This window comes from Podarcis melisellensis (genome assembly GCF_964234715.1).
Source record: "Podarcis melisellensis genome assembly, chromosome: 11".
Lineage (NCBI taxonomy): Eukaryota > Metazoa > Chordata > Lepidosauria > Squamata > Lacertidae > Podarcis > Podarcis melisellensis.
Genome location: NC_138543.1, coordinates 2,186,522 through 2,208,159, shown reverse-complemented (window position 1 = coordinate 2,208,159; position 21,638 = coordinate 2,186,522). Strand labels below are relative to the sequence as shown.

The 21,638-nt window shown below is 43.0% G+C and overlaps 1 protein-coding gene across 1 annotated transcript; it reads left to right on the top strand.

Moving 5' to 3' along the window:
* The first annotated feature begins 119 nt into the window (after window positions 1-119).
* Window positions 120-18,491, top strand: ABHD17B (abhydrolase domain containing 17B, depalmitoylase). The gene is made up of 4 exons (XM_081930764.1): window positions 120-264; window positions 8,298-8,772; window positions 15,759-15,938; window positions 16,528-18,491. Exons 2-4 carry the CDS (start codon window positions 8,306-8,308, stop codon window positions 16,745-16,747), a joined length of 867 nt encoding a protein of 288 aa, XP_081786890.1. The 5' UTR covers window positions 120-264; window positions 8,298-8,305; the 3' UTR covers window positions 16,748-18,491.
* Window positions 18,492-21,638: the final 3,147 nt, after the last annotated feature.

The following is a 21,638-nucleotide window of genomic DNA, read 5'->3' as shown; positions in this document are numbered from 1 at the left end:
GGCCGCGCGCCGCAGTGTCTCCTGAGCGCCCGCATTGGCCGGGGACGCCGGCGCCAGGCCGCGGATTGGCTGCGCCCGCGCAGAGCCCGCCCTCCCGATTGGTCGCTGCTCGGGCTGCCTCGCTCTCCCCGCCGCTCCGGCCGGAGTCCAGCCTCGCCTCGCCCCAGCCCGGCCGCCTCCTCATCCCGACGCCGGGCGGCTCCCGGGCTGCCCTGAGGGAGCGAGCGCGGCCCCCCGGAGAGGCCCCTGAGGCGGAGCTGCCAGGTGAGAGTCGGGGGGGGGTCTCGGGCCTGGCGGGGGGGGAGGTGCGCGCGCAGCCGAGACCCCCGCCGCCCCCCCTCAGCCCTGGGAGGAGGCCCTGCGCCCACAAGGAGCGGCGCCCGCGCTCTCCCCGGGGTGGGGGGGGGGGTCGTTGAATCCGTGAGAGGCGAAGCGGGCCGGGGCCTCGTTAGCCTGCCCGGCGGCCGGTCTCGGCTTCCCCCTCGGGGCGGGAGCAGGAAGAGCCGCGGAGGGCCGCCCCCAGTGCTGCTGGCAGCTGGCCTTCCTGCCCTCTCTCTGCCCTGAGGGGTCTCGAGACTCGGCAGCCTGGAGCGGAATTTGAATGATGGCAGACTTGTAAACAAGCCTCTTTTGCTGCTGAGGCTGTGAGAGTCCCCGAGTCTTGTGATGGTGCAAAGAGGTACCAGTCTGGGATGGTAAAAGGCACACAATGTGGGATTTCAGCTGTTATGAATGGGCAGATTGTGTGCTCTTTTTTTTACTTTTTTTAAACAGAAAGTGCTATAGTGTAGTTCTTTGGCATGTGAAAATGTCGAGTTGGGATTAGTTGCAGAATCATTCTGTTTCATTGATTTTTCTTGGTAACTTCATTCTTTCCTTGGGGAGAAAAACTTTGCTTACTTGAAACAGATCAGGTGTTCTTTAGGACTTTGAGCTAGACTTCTTGTGACACAAATCAGGAAAATGTTTCTTAATATTACTTGCCGTTAATTTCTACAGGAAGCATGTGTGTTAGTTCCCAGTTGCAATATACAGTGGTACCTTGGGCTAAGTACTTAATTCGTTCCGGAGGTCCGTTCTTAACCTGAAACTGTTCTTAACCTGAAGCACCACTTTAGCTAATGGGGCCTCCCGCTGCTGCAGCACCACCAGAGCACGATTTCTGTTCTTATCGTGAAGCAAAGTTCTTAACCCGAGGTACTATTTCTGGGTTAGCAGAGTCTGTAACCTGAAGGGTATGTAACCTGAGGTACCACTGTACTTGTCATTTGAGGGCGTGGAGAGATAACTTTTTCCAGTTGTGGGTTTCAGAAAATCAAACATTCATATAATGCTAACTGGACTACTGCAATGCGCTCTACGCAGGGCTACCTTTGAAGGTGACACAGAAACTACAACTAATCTAGAATGTGGCAGCTAGACTGGGGAGTGGGAGTGGCCGCCAAGAGCATATAACACCAGTCCTGAAATACCTACTTTGGCTCCCTGTACGTTTCCGAGCACAATTCAAAGTGTTGGTGCTGACTTTTAAAGCCCTAAATGGCCTTGGCCCTGTATATATTGTTCAGCCCAGACACTGAGGTCCAGCACCAAGGGCCTTCTGACAGTTCCCTCACAGAGAGAAGTGAAGCTACAGAGAACCAGGCAGAGGGTCTTATCAATAGTGGCGCCTGCCCTGTGGAACGCCTTCCCATCAGATGGTCAACAAGATTAGTAACTATAAAGCCTTTAGAAGAAATCTGAAGGCAGCCCTGTATAGGGATGTTTTTTAACATTTAATGTTTTATTATGTTTTTATCTATGTTGGAAGCCATCTAGAGTGGCTGGGGCAACCCAGTCAGATGCGTGAGATACAAATAAAATTATTTATTTATTTATTTTCCCTTAAATTTGGTCCATCCACTGCTTGTCAGTCTAGTAAGCTAAATTGTACACCATAGTTCCCACTCCATTGTTTATTTATTTAATAGGTCTATTTCATTCTTTTTGACAGGAATTGTCAAAGTAGCTTACATTTATAAAACCCAACAGATGCACAAAAAACCATGTGCTCGGAAATGCAGGAGCAAGCATCAGATATTTCTTCCCATAGGGTAGTTGTTATAAGTTGGCTGGGAATGGGGAGTCTGGGGCCCAGTCCACCTGGACCATGCCGTTACAATATCTTGCCTGCCTTTCTCACTCCCTTTCCACAGTTGGCCCTGTGGGATTAGGGGAGAAGGGTTTAGTTCAGCTCATGTCTATGGTTTAAGATATTCTCATCCAGACATTCTTACTTTTACGCACCTTTTATAATACTTTACCCCAGACTACATTTGCTTTTTTAAAGTAGGACTCTTGCTTTATTTGACTTCTAAATCAGAGCTGCCCTAAATCTTTTGTTGAGTTTGTCCCAAACAACTACTGTTGGTAGCTATAACCTGTGTTCCTAATGTTGTATATTGATAATTGATTGATTGTAGTGCTTAAGAAACCTAGCTAAAAGGAAATAGTGCAGTGGGTAGAAGGAAATAATGTGCTAGCCGCTTTATTAAACCGTATGGAAATCTCAATATGGCAGATTCTGGTGTATTATTCTTATTGAAGAATACTCTTTAAAAGCAATATTACACATTATGATCATGTTTATTCTGCAAATGGTGCTAGGCAGAAGAAACATTTTGAAATTGACCTTGTTAAGACTTGACTTCATCAGCTCCTAATGAAACTGAAGTTTAACAAAGATGCATGGAAACATTACATAAAATATCGCTTTGTCACCACTTTTGAGTTTCCCATTAACTTCTGCTGAACAGATCAAATAGAGATAACATCTCTGAACTTAAATGACATTAGGCAGGATAAAATTTCACTATTTATGGGCTGTCCTTTGCTGCTGCCATGCTGGCTTCTAAAATGAATGGCAGAACACAACAGCTTTTCTCTGCTCTTGGATAGAATGGTTAGGGTGATTTATAACATAGAACACAACTACTTTTTAATATGATCATGAGACATCCAGAAAGTATAAAACAATACAGTTACATAAGAACAAGAAGCATTTCCCAAATATAATTATAAATGAACCTCTTACATATGTACCTTAAGTATGTATTCAAACACAAAGAGAGTGGGTAATCTCATATACCGTACATTAAGTCTCATTTGAGACAAACTCACTCTCATCTCCTTCTCTGATCTTTCATATTTGTCAGTTTAAAATCCCTGATCACAACAGTATGTCGTGGTGAACTGTAGAAAAATAGCCAATGCTATTCTCCATAACTGTTCAAACGGTGTTTCTGGATCACAACTAGGATTGTCCTCAGTATCAGCTGATGCTCTTGCTCTTGCTCTTGTTTTGAAAAGATACCCAGTGCTTCATTTTTTCAGGGGAAAGGGTGCCAGTACTCACCATGAAGTTATTACAGTAAGTACCACACTTTTAACATTTGGGGGAGGAAAGGTACCAGTACTGCGTCCCCTTGAGTACCCCAGGGGGAAAAGCACTGAATATACCTATCCGTATTCCGCAAATTATTTTTTTATACTACTATATACTGCACTAAAATGTTTAAATGTTTATTTGATTGTCTTTGAATCTTTCCACCACACTTGCCATCCTCTTGCCACACCCATGTGCCACTTTGAGAACCACTGTTCTATGCTATCCCCATCACTTTATTTCTCTGTATTTTCCATAACATATATATGTTATAGTATATATTAGCTGATGTATAGTATGCTATTGCTTAACACTTGGCCAAATAATTCCTAGAAAGACTTCTGAGTAAGTGTATCAGTTTCTTCGAATGTAGCCTGTCTAAATTGCTTCCTGTAGTCTGCCAGATAATTCTGTCATAAGAATTCCTATTCTGAGAGATTGTGTGCACCTTCAGAACTTTTGCTATGACTTCTAATCAGAACAAATTACAAATGGAGAACCAAGCAATCTTACAAAACCTACAATGAAAACAGGACCAGTAAAAAATACCACTGTCCCTCAGACCTTGTGGGGGGCTGGACTATTTTGGGGGGGATGAACGAATTCCTATGCCCCACAAATAACCCAGAGATGCATTTTAAATAAAATCACACATTCTACTCATGTAAAAGCACACTGATTCCCAGGCCGTCCGCGGGCCGGATTTAGAAGGCGAATGGGCTGGATCCGGCCCCGGGGCCTTAGTCTGCCTACCCATGCTCTAATGCCTGGGAGAATCAGGCTAGGCGCCAGGCAAGCAACCTGGGGGGAACACATTCCAAAGTGAAGATGCAGTTACTGTAAAGCCCTTTCTCTGGCCCTCTGCGTGATCTCAGATTTGAAGGCACGTGGTGAAGTTTCTCTAGCAGTGGTGTCCAAACATTTTTCAAAGAGAGCCAGATTTGATGAAGTGAAGGGCCCAAAGGGCCGACAAAAGTTCTTAACCCTTTTTTGGGATTGAAGGTTTTTTGGTTTTTTTAGGATTTTAGCCCAGGAAATAAACTGCCACAGGGGCCGGATTAAACCGACCAGCGGGCCGGATTAGGGCCCCCGAAATGGACTTTGGACATGCCTGCTCTGTAGAGATAATGCTGTGAATTGCAGCAACCCTTTAAGAGACACCTCAAACCATTTTTAATGAGCAAGTGGGATTAGTATATAATGTATAGATGCCTGGATGTGAACTTTATGCAGGTCTAAATTGCGGAGTACACTATCTACTTGGAACAGTGTCTTTCAGAGATGTGGAAAGGTGGAATTGGCTGAGGATCCGTCACTGGACCTTTGTGGTGACACATAAACTTATCTGGAAACTTGTAATATTTCTCTCCCTGTTTGCTCCTTGCAAACAGTTTTTTCACTGTGTTTTCCTGTTAGCTGCCCCCCCCCCAGCTTCTTCATTTCTATTTCATTCTCTTCATGTTCCCCACCCGCTTGCTCTGTTGTCTGCCATTTTGTTTCAGCAACTCAGCATTTCTTCAGGAGACCCCAAAAGCTCCTAGATATGTGATTGCTGTTGGTCTAGTGCTTTCCCACTCTCTGCACTTTCGGGTCTCAGCACCAACTGGGAGATTTGAGCTGTGACTGCTGTGTCCCAAGTCGCATTCCTGCCCTTCAACTGCATCTGCATGCAGGGCGATTTCACCTTCGCAGGGCAGCCTTGCTCCTTGCAATGTTGCTGCAGAGGAGGAGACTGCAGGCACACAGCCTTGGGTGATTCTCCAAAATTCTCACCAGAACAGGTAGCAGTGAGTAGGGGGAACCATCTCTCTGGTTCTGAGGCCTTCCTTAGTTCAAAAAATTTCAGAAGACTGCTTTCGTGGATGAAAGGCTTTTTCTCCTCAGAGATTAATGATTCCCTCGGAGGAACCAACCATAGAGAGTTCGCTGCTGAAGTTTTTCTTGCCTACCCCAAGGCGGAATGGAGAGCCCCAATGTATCATCACTGATTTAAGTTCTTCATCTTTAGTAAACCATTCCAAAAGTAATTTATACATTTTTGAAAATAATTTCACATTATTTTCCAACAGATCCCTTTTAAACCTTGACATCTCTGTCAAAACCCTTTTGTTTAATCTACAGTGGTACCTCGGGTTACATACCCTTCAGGTTACAGACTCCGCTAACCCAGAAATAGTACCTCAGGTTAAGAACTTTGCTTCAGGATGAGAACAGAAATCATGCGGTGGCAGCAGGAGGCCCCATCAGCTAAAGTGGTACCTCAGGTTAAGAATTGCTTCAGGTTAAGCACGGATCTCCGAAACAAATTAAGTACTTAACCCAAGTTACCACTGTAATTTGAAAACATCATTTAATTGATGATATTGTAACCAATATGTTAATAACTTTCTAATGTCTTCAAAAAATTTCAATTTTAATTGGTCTTCCACTTCTATTAGCAATTCTTTGTAAGTTGCCTAACCACCTCTCATATTTATTTTGTAACCGATATTGTTTCTAATGCGGAGAGCCACCATGGTGTCCTCCACTCTAATAGATTTTTATACCTCTCCCATACCTCGTAGATTGATTTTCTTATCAGTTTCAGGAATCCCTTATGCACTCTTGCTTTTCCATACCATCAATATGCATGCCACCCATACCTGTTATCATGACCTAACAGGTCTAATATATCTGTATTTTTAACGCTATCCAATCCCAAAGCCAGCATAGGCAGGACGCTTCATAATATAACTTCAAGTCTGGCAGGGAGAAGCCACCTCTTTCTTTAGAGTCTATCAACAACTTATATTTAATCCTTGGTTTTTTCTCATGCCAGATAAATTTAGATATCATTTTTTGCCATTCTTTAAAGTGGCCTGCCCTACTGATCACAGGTATTGATTGAAACAGAAATAACATTCTTGGTAGCACATTCATTTTTATAACTGATATCCTTCCCCAGAATGATAAATTCATCCTTCCCCACAGCTCTATTTTTTATTTATTTATTTCCATGTAGGCATGTAATTGTCCTTAAAGATACTTATATTTTTTGTGGTTAACCATACCCCTAGGTATTTGACCTTCTTTTTTACACTTAATTCTGTGATCTGTTGTAGTAATTCTTTAGATTATACTGTCATGTTTTTCACCAAAATTTTGTTTTTTATTTTATTAAGCTTAAAACCAGCAACTTGTCGAAACTCCTGAATCTTTTCTAATACCTTTGGTACACTTACCAAAGGTTCCTCCACTGTTATTACAAGGTCATCTGCAAAGGCTTTCAAGTTTGTATTCTCTATTCCCCACCGTAATTCCTTTTACTCCATCATCTGCTCTTATGTTCCTTGCCAGGATTTGTGGATTCAAATAGTAATCAAGCACTGGCATTGGAAGAAGTTGGTATTGTTAGTGGTTCTTGTAAGCCCTTTTAGGCTGAAGAGCTGGATAGAAAGTTTGCATCAATACAAAGAAACTTCTCGTTCTGAGCTTTCCCCAGATCAGGTTTGTGGGGTTTGATCATGTCATGAATCCAAAGTGAGTGTCTTCTGTTATTTTTGTGGCCATTGAACACACTCATTTGTTGACAGGTGGCACCCCTTTAAAATGGTTTAATAGGTTAATTATCCCGTTTTGCATCTATAGCATAACTTACATATTGTATGGGATTTCAGTTTGAGCTTTTTAATTTGGTTTTCAGATTATCAAGATAAGGTGTTTTTTGGTGTGTGTTTTGAGACTCTTGCTTGAAAAAGTGTATAGTTCCTTCCAGATGCATTATCATCTCCATCTCAATTCTTGACTGTTCATCAGTTAAAATAATTCTTGGAAAAGCCAAATTGTACTGTATGCAGAAGAGCCACCTGGACTGTGAAACAGCAATATCTTTAGAGCAAGGACAGGAAATCTGTGGCCTTCCAGGTGTTGTCTGATTACCACTCTCTTGACCAATGTCCATGCTGTCTGGTAATGATGGGAGTTAGAGTACAACAACATCTGGAAAGCCGCAGGTTCCCCATTTCCTGCTTCAGAGAGAAAGAAGATCTGTTAGGAAGTTGCCTAATTGGTTTCAACCTGACTATTTTTTCTTAACTTGGATGCAACAAAAAGAGCTGCTTAACAGATTTCTAAAACATGCTATTGACGAACTTGAATTATTTATCCTAATATTGCTTTTGAAATAACTAAAATATATCACTTAGAATTTGAACTGCTTTAAAAATTACCAACTTAAGAGTTCATAGGAAGCACTGTTAATAGTATGTAAGCCCTTTATTTAACATGCTCCTATTTCTTAATATAATCAGAAAGAGGGTAATTTCTGCAGTGGTATACTAATAGTAAAATTCTCTTCCCGGACAAATTATCCTGGCATTGACATTCCTTCCAACGTATACTCTGATGTTACTCTATATGCTTTCTTTTCTTACCTGACTGTACAGACTTGTATGTTGGCTTTTTATTTTTGTAAACAGCTTTCAATAAAACTTGTAAGTTGAAGAAATGTGTATACATTTCTTAAATAAGTATCTAGTTTTGTTTGATATTACTGGCTTCTCAGAAAGATATAAGCACTGACCAAGTACTAACCTATAACAACCTAACATTTGCCTAACATTGAAAAAGAAAAATAGAATGACAAGTCTTTAAACGAGAATCAGTTGGCATACTTCACAATGGACCCATTGAAAAATGTGGACTTAAGTTAGTAATGTTTGCTGATTTTGGTGGCTAATTCTTGTTTTGATGGTTTGATGTTTAGCTTAGATGTGAAAAGTTTTTTTTGTTCTGCAAATGTAGACAGGCAAATGAATCCCTGGTCTGTTAGTGTTTGATAACATGCATGTATGGGAATCTTACTAGAAGCTCACACTTTTCTCTCTTATTTCAGATTGGAAGATGAATAATCTTTCGTTTAGTGAACTGTGCTGCCTATTCTGTTGTCCACCATGTCCAGGAAAGATTGCTTCCAAGCTGGCATTTTTGCCCCCCGATCCTACATACACACTGATGTGTGATGAAAGTGGGAGTCGCTGGACTCTACATCTTTCTGAACGAGCAGACTGGCAATATTCCTCTAGAGAAAAAGATGCCATTGAATGTTTTATGACTAGAACCAGCAAAGGTAACAGGATTGCCTGCATGTTTGTGCGTTGTTCCCCTAATGCCAAGTATACCTTGCTCTTCTCGCACGGGAATGCTGTTGACCTGGGCCAAATGAGCAGCTTCTACATAGGACTTGGTTCACGGATTAACTGCAACATATTTTCATATGATTATTCTGGATATGGAGCAAGTTCTGGAAAACCAACCGAGAAGAATTTATATGCTGACATCGATGCTGCTTGGGTAGCTCTTAGAACAAGGTAAATAGAAATGCATTATTTGTATGTGTATATGCATATGTATTTATGTTTAATTTGGATAAATGTTTCCATTTAATCAGGTGAGCTTTGTACATCAGTAGTCTGTCCCATATTTTGCCCTTTCACCTATCAGGAAGAGAGAGAGAATAATACTAATTCATTAAATAGCAAAGAAAAATAACAGTTTATATTGGCAGAGCCCATAGCAAATGGATTAGTTATTTAGTAATTTTAAATCAGGAAGGAGAGCCAAGTGAGAGTCTTCTTTCTCAAATTCTTACTGCTGATTCATCTGTTTAGAAAATATATATTTCTGTTCTGAAACTGAACCATTTCAGTCCAGTGGAGATTGAGTGTTTGAATGTTTCCTTATTTCAGAAAAGAATCTGCAGATATGTAGAGTCTGCATATTAAGAACTGGAATTCTAGCCAGCCTTCTTTCTAGCTTGCATACCTATAGCCATTCATATGTGTTTACCAACACTGGGGGTCCTTTTCTAAACAAATGGCTCTGAATTCTTAAAAGGCAACTTTTCAGTCCAGCTGACTTTAAGCAAGTCTTGCAAATCTTAGGTTTCCTGTTCGCTGCCATCTTTCCATTTACTTACATTTACATACATCTGTGTATACATTCAGACACAAGCACACCCACTAATTTTCTGATAAATTCCAATTTATCAACTCCCCATTTTCTTCTTGTAGTTGTGGCTGTCGCCCCTCACTGTTCAAGGATGGAAGAGACACTTGTTTCTCCATGATGTTTTTGACCCAAAGAGTGAGCACTCTGCAGCTGTGTGTACGGCCTCTCTGACCAGTAAGGGTTAAGCTGTGCGTGTGTCACACGTTCCAGGCTGGAAACAGCATTGTAGTGCTGATTACTCTTTGAGAGACAAACAGAGTTTTTGGAGACTAGGACATGTTATTTACCTTGGACCAATTGCTATTGGCCCTAGTAAGTAGTGATTTGCTTCTTCAACTGTCACTGCAAGAAACAGGCAACATTTGTGAAAACCTGAAACTCAAATCTCTCAAATGTCTACTGAAGTTAGATACTGTTTAAAAGTTGAACAACTAAGGGTGCTTTCTGATCAAATAGTTAAGATTTCTTTAATATGAGGAGGCTGTTGTTTGTCCTTCATTTAAAGGAAATATACATTTAGACTGGTTGATATTTCTGAGGCATTGTGCAGAGATTAACTACTTTCTGCATTCATTATCTACAGGTGAATTTTTAAGACCTTTCTACTGCCAGGTATTTATCCTCTGCAGTGATCTAACATTTTAATTACTTGAAAATAAACCTAAGAGTAGGAAGAAGCTTTTAGGCTTGGTTCTGCTCTACCTTCTAACCTTTTTTCCACCTGGTAGAACATTTGCATTTTAAATACTTGCATATATATAGATTTATGAGTAAAAATAGAGCTATATTTTTATTGTATAGGTTTCTGCATAAAATAGTGTAGAAAAAATGTGCAAATTGTATATTTTGCTAAGATTTGTGCAGCTTTTTGTGTTCTGATACTTACTAGGAACTGGTCATGTACATATTGACTAGAAGTGTGTAGGTAAAACTGGATGTTAAGTGAAAGGATCTGGTAGTTGCACAGATACTTCAAAACATTCCCTGTCCTACAAGTTCCTGGGAGTCTTTCTCAGAAACCTTTTGAATTCATATGGCTCCAAACATTTAGGGAGTGATTCAGTGTCGTGTGCGTGGGTGTCAGTTCCTCTATTGAGACTTCTCCTGCCTGCCTTTCCCTGTCCCCGTGGGACCATCCATAACAGATTAGGGAGGGCTTGAGGGGGAGAAGAAGCTGAACGTCTGGTTGTACAAGTACATTTCCTTTGCACAAGAGAATGAACATCATTGAGTGTCACCTTAAGAGATTTATTTTATAGCAATAAGGGCTAGTTTTTGATAGTCATGAGTAACACATATATGGTAGTTGAGTGGTGGTATTAAAACAACTTGATAATGAGGCAAGACAGGCATTTTTTGGGAGGGTTTCCTATCATTGGTAAATTCAAATTTGGAAGTGAGACTTAAATTTGAACAGAGAAAGTGATAGTTGTGGTGTGCAAGTATATTAAGTTTGTTACAAAAGTAGAACATTACTGAGGATTCTGTGTTGTGGTAGTCAAAGATCCTAAGCTGAAAAGCTGCATATTGAAAGCTTTGGGTGTGGTTACAAAGTTACAAGCCTGCCTCCCCAACCCCACCATTATTCACCTGCCGTTTTTCTTTTTACCCTAAGATTTATATGCCTGCCAAAATAATTATACCAAAGAACATTCACAATATGCACTCATATAGGTTGTGAGGCTAACACCAACATTTTCTTTATTGTTTCCTCCTTTCTAATACAGTGGTGCCTCGCAAGACGAAATTAATCCGTTCCGTGAGGCTCTTCGTATAGCGGTTTTTTCGTCTTGCGAAGCAAGCCCATTGACAGCTTAGTGGATTAGCGCTATTAGCGGTTTAGCGGCTTTTAGCGATCAGCTGTTTAGCGGCTTAGCGGCTTAGGAAAAGGGGGGAGGGGAAAAAACCCGCAGGCACTCGCAAGACATCTTGCGAAGCAAGCCCATAGGGAAATTCGTTTTGCGAAGCTCCTCCAAAACGGAGGGGGGGCAGCCAGCGCCCTGTTCCCCAAGCCAGTGCTTGGTTCCAAGTGCTCTGCGTTCACACCTCCCAGCTCTACCGCCCTGAAAACTTAGTGTTCTATGGCCAGTGAACAGTTAGTTTGCAGGTGGTGGTGGAATAGAAAACTGGGTGGATAGGAGAATGAAGTACCACGCAGAAGAGATGACTGGCTGCTGGCATGGCCAGTGAACAAGAGCTCTCCAAACTGCCATATTTTGCTGCCGATCCCACCAGTGTATCCTGCTTTCTAGCTTTGTTTCATGTTTGATACAATGAGTTTGAGTTGGTTGCAGTATGCAGGAAAAATGTTTTCTGTGTCTAAAAGGAGCAATTGGAGAGTAACTGGAAGGTTTGAGTCCCTCTTAGTTTGCTTGTCCAACTTCACAAGAGACACCATGCTGACAGTAAGTGTTAGCACTTGTATAGTGAATTCAGGTGTTCAGAATGTTTCACATGGGTTCCCTAGTTGTAATCCTAGCGACCCTACAAGATGGCTTTCCTCAACCTGGTACCTGCCTCCAGGTGCTTTGGATTGCAGCTCCCTCCAGCCACATTGCCAATGGGGTTGGTGAAGCTCAGAGAGGGAGAACCTTCCACAGCATGAAGGTTCATGGGGAACCTTCTAGAGGGGTCCTGCCAATGGTGGGTGCAGTTAGAGGCAAAAGTGGGTGGACTCTTAACCTGGTTACAGTTGGCTACATTTCAGTCAAGCAAAAATCAGGTTTCTGTGCACACATTATCACAGTTGAAGGTCAAGGTTTTTGCTAGGCAGAAGCACTTGCAGAGATCCCAAAGCAGGCTAGTAAAGGGGGTCACCCAGAGGGAGTCCTGAGAGTCAGATAGAGAAGCCTGGAGGTCCACTGTGGAATTTGCTCCCACAAGATGTGGTAGTGTCCATTAACGTGGACAGCTTTAAAAGAGACTTCACAAATTTGCCTAATCCTATGTTTTGCCTACCCTGTCAGAGGCAGCTCTCTACGTACCAGCTGATGGCAATAACAAGTCAAGAGCTGTTGCGCTCCTGTGTTCTCTGCAGGCTTCCCATAGGCATCTAATTGTCCAATGTAAGAACAGGATGCCAGACTTTGGCCTGATCCAGAACAGCTCTGGTACATTTCCCCTTCTTCCTTTCTCACAGTTGATTCCAGCGGCATAGCGGAATGGCTTGACTTCCTTCAGTTCAATAGTAGCCTGCTGTGTGGCATTGAAGGGGAGCAACACTGGGAAGTACCGTATTTTTCGCTCTATTGGACGCACCGGACCACAGGACGCACCTAGTTTTTAGAGGGGGAAATCAAGGAAAAAAATATTATCCCCCCCCCAGCCCCAAAGAGCAACGGACAGGCTGCACGCAGCCTGTCCACTTCTCCCAGAGCTCCTCGGGGCTGCGGGGGAAGCCCGGGTCCCCCCCCCAGCCCCAAAGAGCAAAGAAGCCAAGACAGCGCGCGGGATCCATAGCCGCGTAACTTCTCCAGCCAGGAGCTAAACCTCTCCAGTGCAGCTAAAGAAGAAGACAAGGCAGCAAGCGTGATCCATCCCTGCCTTGGCTTCTTCTTTAGCCTTGCGCAGCATCTTTAGTCTTGCGCAATGGGATGGATTGCGCCCGCTGTCCACCGGGGCTGGACTAGATGACTCCTGGGGTTCCCTTCCAACCCTGCAATGACCTCGGAAGGTGTTTGGGGTCTCCACCACTGGAGGCTTTTAAGCAGCGGTTGGGGGACCATCTGCCTGGCGTTCTTTAGCTGTGATTCCTACATTGTGAGGGGGCTGGGCTAGATGACCCTTGGGTGGCCCTCCCAACTCTATACAGTCCTACAGTTCTGCGGCAGGAGATCCACAGCCACTTCACACAATGCTCACTCCCAATTTTCATCTAAGAGACATGTGGCTTCAGTGTCTAGGTAGGTACCCCCCTACCTTGCCACACTTCCCCCACCCCACTTAAGCTGAGGGAATTCCTGCCCAGAGAAGCTCCCAGCAATCACGGAGGAGGAATCCGCTGCAGCCTTGAGCAGCGGAGGATCCATGGTCCCCTTCCTTCTCTCATCCGTAGTTGCTTTGAAGGAGGAAAGTGGGAGAGGAGCTGCTTACACGAGTGTAAGCTGCTCCCCTCCCACTTTGCTGCTTCAAAGGGAGCCCAGGACGAGGGAATCTGCTGCAGCCTCGAGCAGCGAAGAGGATCCATGGGTCCCCTCCTTCCCTCCTCCGTGGTTGCTTTGAAGCAGGAAAGTGGGAGAGGAGCTGCTTACACGAGTGTAAACTGCCCCCTCCCACTTTCCTTCAAAGCAATTACGGAGGAGGAATCCGCTGCAGCCTCGAGCAGCGGAGGATCCATGGTCCTCTTCCTTCCCTCCTCCGTAGTTGCTTTGAAGGAGGAAAGTGGGAGAGGAGCTGCTTACACGAGTGTAAGCTGCTCCCCTCCCACTTTCCTGCTTCAAAGCAATCACGGAGGGGGGAATCTGCTGAAGCCTCCAGCAGAGGAGGATCCATGGTCCTCTTCCTTCTCTCCTCCGTAGTTGCTTTGAAGGAGGAAAGTGGGAGAGGAGCTGCTTACACGAGTGTAAGCTGCTCCCCTCCCACTTTGCTGCTTCAAAGGGAGCCCGGGACGAGGGAATCTGCTGCAGCCTCGAGCAGCGAAGAGGATCCATGGGTCCCCTCCTTCCCTCCTCCGTGGTTGCTTTGAAGCAGGAAAGTGGGAGAGGAGCTGCTTACACGAGTGTAAACTGCCCCCCTCCCGCTTTCCTGCTTCAAAGCAATTACGGAGGAGGAATCCACTGCAGCCTCGAGCAGCGGAGGATCCATGGTCCTCTTCCTTTCCTCCTCCGTAGTTGCTTTGAAGGAGGAAAGTGGGAGAGGAGCTGCTTACACGAGTGTAAGCTGCTCCCCTCCCACTTTGCTGCTTCAAAGGGAGCCCGGACGAGGGAATCCACTGCAGCCTCGAGCAGCGGAGGATCCATGGTCCTCTTCCTTCCCTCCTCCGTAGTTGCTTTGAAGGAGGAAAGTGGGAGAGGAGCTGCTTACACGAGTGTAAGCTGCTCCCCTCCCACATTGCTGCTTCAAAGGGAGCCCGGGAGGAGGGAATCTGCTGCAGCTTCCCCCACCTCCCGCAGAAGCCGAACGCTCTTTAAAGGGGCTGTGCGGCTTCTCCTGGCTTTTCTGGGAGGTGGGGGGATTCCCCCACCTCGTAGAAAAGCCCGCAGGAGCCGCGCAGCCTTTAAAAAGGGTGCCGCTCTTGGGGGCTTTTCCCCCAGGAGGGAGAAGGGACTGCTGCAGCCAGTCAGTCCCTTCTCCCTCCTGGAGAAAAGCCCGCAAGAGCGCACGAAGCTTGTGTGCGGCTCTTGAGGGCTTTTCCCGCCTGCCTCCCCCCTGCATTCGCTCCATAGGACGCACACACATTTTCCCTTGCTTTTTAGGAGGGAAAAAGTGCGTCCTATGGTGCGAAAAATACGGTATTTAAGGGGTTCTCTGTAGCCTGGAGGGACGCAGGTGGCGCTGAGGCTTTAATCCACAGCGACTTGCCGATCGAAAGGTCGGCGGTTCGAATCCCTGCGGCGGAGTGCGCTCCCGCTGCTCGGTCCCAGCGCCTGCCAACCTAGCAGTTCGAAAGCACCTCCAGGTGCAAGTAGATAAATAGGGACCGCTTACCAGCAGGAAGGTAAACCGCTCGCCAGATGCAGCTTTGTCACACTGGCCACGTGACCCAGAAGTGTCTCCGGACAGCGCTGGCCCCTGGCCTCTTGAGTGAGATGGGCGCACAACCCCAGAGTCTGTCAAGACTGGCCCGTACGGGCAGGGGTACCTTTACCTTTACCCTTTACCTGTAGCCTGGACACAGCCACTTGTAATATTTCTCCATAGAAATGTATTTGCCTGCCTTTTTATTACCATACCCTTCTGGCACACCCTCCAAGATAGGTAATAAGGCTTGGATATGGTTTTGGTTGCCCTTTTTAGACTAGTTTAGAAAATGTGTGTTTGTAAATAGTTTTTATTCCTGAATTTGAGAAAGAAATACAGACACTTCTGCCATGCAAATAGTGAATGCCACTTTTATACAGTATGTGCAGCCTGTTTTTAAAAAGGAGCAGCACCTGCTGCATTTATTGGGTCTCAGAAGTATAATGTTTTACCTACACCTTAAAAAAACCCCTATTTTTTTAAAGCAATTAATTTTATCACAAATTGCAGTATTTGCAGAAATCAAGTTATTTCCTGCCAAGTTTGTTACACTTGATGAAAGAAGGGGAAATGATTTATGCTTTGGAGTTTGTATGAGTTTTCTGAAGTGAACATTTGTATATTCAGTAATTTTACTCATGGAATAACATGCTATTTACTTTTTCAGGTACGGAATCCGCCCTGAAAATGTGATTATATATGGACAAAGTATAGGAACGGTGCCATCTGTGGATCTTGCTGCTCGTTATGAAAGTGCTGCTGTAATTCTTCATTCTCCTCTGACCTCTGGAATGCGTGTAGCTTTTCCTGATACCAAGAAGACCTACTGCTTTGATGCATTTCCAAAGTAAGCTGTAGTATTTTCATACAGTTAGATGAACCATCTAGTAAGCACTTCGTAAACAATGAGTAGGGAAGTCACTAAGCTTAAAATAAAGAAGCCTTAATCAGTTCAAAGCTGCTTGATTTTGATTTTTGCTGTGAATGAGACTGTTTAAAATGTTGTGGTAAAAACAATCCCCCCCCAGCGTCAAACTGGTAACTTCCATATGAATACTTAATACTTTATAGTATGCCTCAGCTATCTCTCTGTTGGCATTGTGTCAGTTAAATAAGGCACACTTCAGATAAACAAAGAATTCAAAGCTAACAGGTGATAGCCAATATCCGCTAGGGTGGAGGAGCTTACCGTTCCTCTCAAGACCCTGCACTCCCCACATCTGCTCTGGAGGGACCACCAACTTGCTGGATCAGATTTGGCAGGCATGCAGGCAGCTGCCAGGGGGCGCCTCAGTCTTCTCACCAAAGCCCCCCCCCCCCCCGACAGACAGGCCCAGCTGGATATTGCCTAGTGTGCATCAACAACTGTTCCAAGGATGGCTATTTGTGAAGTTGTATACCTTTGCCTACTGATTTGTCTTTTTGTGTTCCTATAGCATTGACAAGATCTCTAAAATTACATCCCCGGTGTTAATAATCCATGGGACTGAAGATGAAGTGATTGACTTTTCACATGGCCTAGCATTATTTGAGCGCTGCCAAAGACCCGTTGAGCCACTGTGGGTAGAAGGGGCAGGACACAATGATGTTGAGCTTTATGGACAGTACCTTGAAAGATTAAAACAGTTTGTATCACAGGAACTGGTGAATTTGTAAATGGCTTTATATATTATTTGCTGTTGAATTTCATGGCAGAACTGTAGATCTTTATAGCCACAGCATAAAACCTGATGGTTTTGTTTTCAAATTGGGTCAGTTGCCTTCAAGCGTGTACAGGTAATGATTTGTAAACCTAATTAATGAAGATTTTAATACCAGTATTAGCTGGAACAGTGGATGTTGGGGACAAGCTTGTGTAGTTCATCTATTTTTTGCAAGTTTTCTTAGACTAATACATAAGTCAATTTGAAAGTTTTTCTTAAGATGTACAAAAACCATAGAAAGGAAGGAAAATTTTAATTATGTAAAATCAAATGCTGTAAAAGTGTTGCCAAATGCTTTAGCATATCAAACAAGTTTATATACAATATTTTTAAAACATCTCAAACTGTACTGTGATCTACTCTGTTGCACAGGTATAATTGAAGCAGTTGTAAACTATAAATAGGCATTATATTTGAAGGAATAGGGAAAAGGAAAAACAACCACTGGAATTTACAGGCCCTATTATATAGGGAGCAAGTCAAAACATGTGTTTTATTATCTTTCATGTCTTGTTCTCAATGTTTTTCTCTTTTCCTGAATGACTAATGGCCAAAAATGCTTATTTAGCCATTTGTGTTGCTCTGCAAAACAAAGGCACAAAATTGTGATTTTTAGAACTACCCCTGTTAACAGGGTACATATTAAAGAAACTAAATGCAGTGGTTTCTCTTAAATCGGTATGAAATATGAATATCATTGTAAGTGGCCATTTTGAAAATCATCATGTAAAGAAACAAAACTTGGATAATAATAAACTAATATTTCTCTAACTTTTTTGTACTGGCAAAGTTGCAGTTGTCATTTCAGATTTGATTTGAATGTTTGTAAGTGTAGGACTAATTGTTTCAATTATTATGAAAAACCTACTAATGTACTCCTATATAGTGAAATGAATGTTGACAACTCATAGTAAAATAAGTTGCCTTTCCCTTGAAATTTTTTTGCTTGAATAAAATATAAAATAGACCTAAAATGTAGCCTAATTTGTAAACAAAGTAATACTCAAATACACACTGTGCTTCTCATTTTAAAGCCTTACATAATTTACTTGTTCGGCTCGTTTTTGTGATTGTCTGGGGAAAATGTATTCTGTATTGTGAATGCCTAGATTCTGATATGTTTAACTCAAATAACAGAAATTCCACACACTTGATACTGAGCTTTTCCTGCAAAGCATAAACAGCAAAGTTCCTGACATAGCACAATTCCCTATGTGACTAAAACATCTTGCCAAAATCTGCTGCTTCCATTATCTTGACCTCTTTCTCCAGCTCTTTGCTATTTTCATAATCCATTTCTGCTTGAGAGAGTCAGCTTGTCTCAGTATACACTTTGCTTAAATGAAGTCATGCTAGCTTTTAATTAAAGCTTAGAGTAGATTTAATGTTTTCATAAATGAAGGAGTGGACATATTAAGCATACAGGGTAAATGATTTATGGCTTGTCACAGTGCATAGCAAATATGCTGAAGTTACTGGTTGGATTCAGAGGTGTATCCTATTGGTCCGTCCTACTGTATATAAACAAACATCATGCAATATAGTAACACATTTTGTGCCCCTCCCCAATAAACAGAACAAATTATGCCATGATCTCCGTCCTTGTTGCAGGCAGCCCCCCTGTTCCACCTGCATCGCACTGAAGTTGTCCCTTGACTATGTGGGGGAGAGTCAGTTGCAGCAGGGGGGGAGGGGGGTGGCTGAGCAAGCAGACAGCATCTATGAACTGAACTGGAGTTGTGCTAGTTGAGTTAAAAACTTTATGCTGTTGCTAATTGAAAGAACACACACTCTGTGCTTAAGACTTTATAGATGCCATTATGATTCTGTTTGTTAAATAAGTTGAGACCACAAATTAGAAATGTATGCCCTAACGTAGCATCATACTCTTTGAGATAGTTTGACTCGACATAATGTTAAGTGCCTATGTAAATTTTGGCTTACAATACTGCAAAATATGCATACATTCATGTTAGCTTGGCCTTTGAAAGTGTCACTGAACTTACTGGAGCTGTTGTATACTGTGAAAGTTGAGTTTTTGTAGCTTGATAAGGGACTATAAGGTACGCGGGTGGAGCTGTGGGTTAAACCACAGAGCCTAGGGTTTGCTGATCAGAAGGTCGGCGGTTCGAATCCCTGCGACGGGGTGAGCTCCCGGTGCTCAGTCCCAGCTCCTGCCAACCTAGCAGTTCAAAAGCACATCCAAATGCAAGTAGATAAATAGGTACCGCTCCGGCGGGAAGGTAAACGGCGTTTCCGTGCGCTGCTCTGGTTCTCCAGAAGCGGCTTAGTCATGCTGGCCACATGACCCGGAAGCTGTATGCTGGCTCCCATGGCCTATAGAGCAAGATCAGCATGCAACCCCAGAGTTGTCCCCGACTGGACCGAACGGTCGGGGTACCTTTACCTTTTTAACTTTACAGGTATCTCTTTACTCCTCTGCACTAGTGAAATCAAAATGTTTAGTTGTTATACTTTACTGAAAGCAGAAATCTATTTAGTCATCAAACTCCAGCTTCGCTCCTGTGTATTGTTTAAACATTCAGTAGTTCTAGAGAAGCTCTGCTAAATTTTCTTCTATCTGGTCACTTGTCAGAAATCCATCCCTCAAACATCATTCCTCAAATTGTTTTTATCCAGATGCCCTGTTTTGACATGAGGGGGCAATTGGCTCAATTAATTGCAGAGAGAAACTTAACAGTTGACTTTCACCTCATATTAGTACAAGACACATAAGACTGTGTTCTTTGTTTTCTGTTTGTTCTGTATGATTGTATGATTCAAAACCTTAATAGTTTTTCACATGAAAAGCTGATCCAATAAAACTCAACTTAATTCCAAAGTACACCATCACAGAAACTTACATTTATTCTAGGGGTTGTTTTATTTTTTTTAATGAAGTAAAATCAGGGCAGCGATATAGGTGGCCATATAATAGCTCTTAGAGCTAACCGGGGTTGGTAACTTAACTTAGTTAGTCGACATGTGAAATCTACATTTGTCTTTGGGTAAAGCAGCTTGTAAATCCATGGTAGGATTACAGTTGTATTATTAATATATAACTTATAGTTGTGTAGGAAGCTAACTTTTATTATGTCCACACTATCCCACATTTCTGATTGTAGCTATGAAGAATGTGGGAGAATTTACCTCACTGTATAGCTTGATGCTACAACCAGCCACCCCCCTGGTTGGCGCTGCCTTACAGTGACTTGACCAGTGGCGGCTATGTGCCATTGTCCTCTCCTGTCCATCCTGGAGGGTGTTGTGGGCAAAATGATCCATTTTTATCGGCTAGTAAAGAGGCAGGCTGCAGCCTCTGGATGTGGTTGGCCAGCAGATAGTAATTATTAGTGTGAAAAAGCATTAATATACTTCTCCCCCCCTTTTTTTTATATTTAGAGAAGTATGATGTGCTTTGCCATGCCAGGACTAATTCCTAATGATTTAACAAACTTGGGTCATGCCCAACATATTAGCTGTGGAAACATTGATGCAACCTAGTAATCTAGACATAGACTACCATAATATACCTTTTGAAAGTACTGGAAATAAGTTCAAATTTGCTTATGCTTAGTTAGAATCAAAATAGACTACTCAAAACACATTTTGCACAAGGCATTGGGGAGGGGATGGGATTGGGGTTGGGCTTTTGGTCAAGAGCGGTAAGTATGGCTTCTAAAAATGTATTTACAGTAGAGCTCTGTATGGGCATTAAAGCCAAGCCCTGTCACCCAGCATACACTCCATAGTTCCAAGTAAGGCTTGATGCTCATTCTGTACTGATACTTTTTAAATATATACAGTATAGGGCTGATAGTGGCAACTGGGATAACTTTTGCAAATGATCACTGCATCTTTTCACTGTCAAGTGAAAGGGTAGCGGCCAGAAAAAGCTTGTCATCTTTATTTTAGAATTGGTGCTAAAAAGCAGTATGAACTACAGACTAGGAGATTCATTTCATTCCTGTGCATTACAGTGGTGCCTTGCAAGACGAAATTAATCCGTTCCGTGAGGCTCTTCGTATAGTGGTTTTTTCGTCTTGCGAAGCAAGCCCATTGACAGCTTAGCGGATTAGCGCTACAGCTGTCAAGCGGCTTCCAGCGATCAGCTGTTAAGTGGCTTATCAGCGGAACAGCTGATTAGCGGCTTAAGAAAAGGGCGAAAAAAGCGAAAAAACCCGTGGGGGGATGCAAGATTTTTTTCGTCTTGCGAAGCAACCCCATAGGGGAATTCGTTTCCAAAGGAAGCGCCTCCAAAACGGAAAACCCTTTCGTCTAGCGGGTTTTTCGTCTTGCGAGGCGTTCGTCTTGCGGGGCACCACTGTATAAGCTTGGCAACTCTTGGTGTTCATGATTTTGGGGGAATGAAGATGGTTGAGTTGGATCCTATAGCCTGAGAGCAAAATGGGCACATGATGTGTGACTTCAGGCTGAGCACTACCTCAAACTGGTCTGGTTACTTAGGGATATTTGAGACCCTCACCGTTGAAAGTGTGCTTCGAATACAATTATGGAAGTGTTGCTTTGGTAAAGAGGTTAATCTAATGTTTCTACAGGCAATGCAAGGAATTATCTGAAATGGAAACTATTTGCTTAAATCTAAACCACGTTAATGCTACTAATGTTTGCTTTGTGTTATTTCTCTTCTCTTAAAATTTGGTTTATCTAAAGTTGGGTCTAAGCTTTACCCACTGTTAACTGTTTAAACATTCTGCTGATTATTGTACATGAAGACAGCTCAAAGACAACACAAATAAAGCCTATCTTTTGACTATTTCATTGTTTCAACATTTTTGTTGTGATTCTTTACAGTTTTACAGAAACTGATTGGAGCAAATGTT

What these genes read in the sequence shown, in the direction of transcription:
- ABHD17B (XM_081930764.1), top strand. Translation starts at nt 8,306, where the DNA reads ATGAATAATCTTTCGTTTAGTGAACTGTGCTGCCTATTCTGTTGTCCA. An exon ending in TGGGTAGCTCTTAGAACAAG is followed by an intron (nt 8,773 to 15,758) that starts GTAAATAGAAAT and finishes TTACTTTTTCAG; the next exon opens with GTACGGAATCCGCCCTGAAA. An exon ending in TGCTTTGATGCATTTCCAAA is followed by an intron (nt 15,939 to 16,527) that starts GTAAGCTGTAGT and finishes GTGTTCCTATAG; the next exon opens with CATTGACAAGATCTCTAAAA.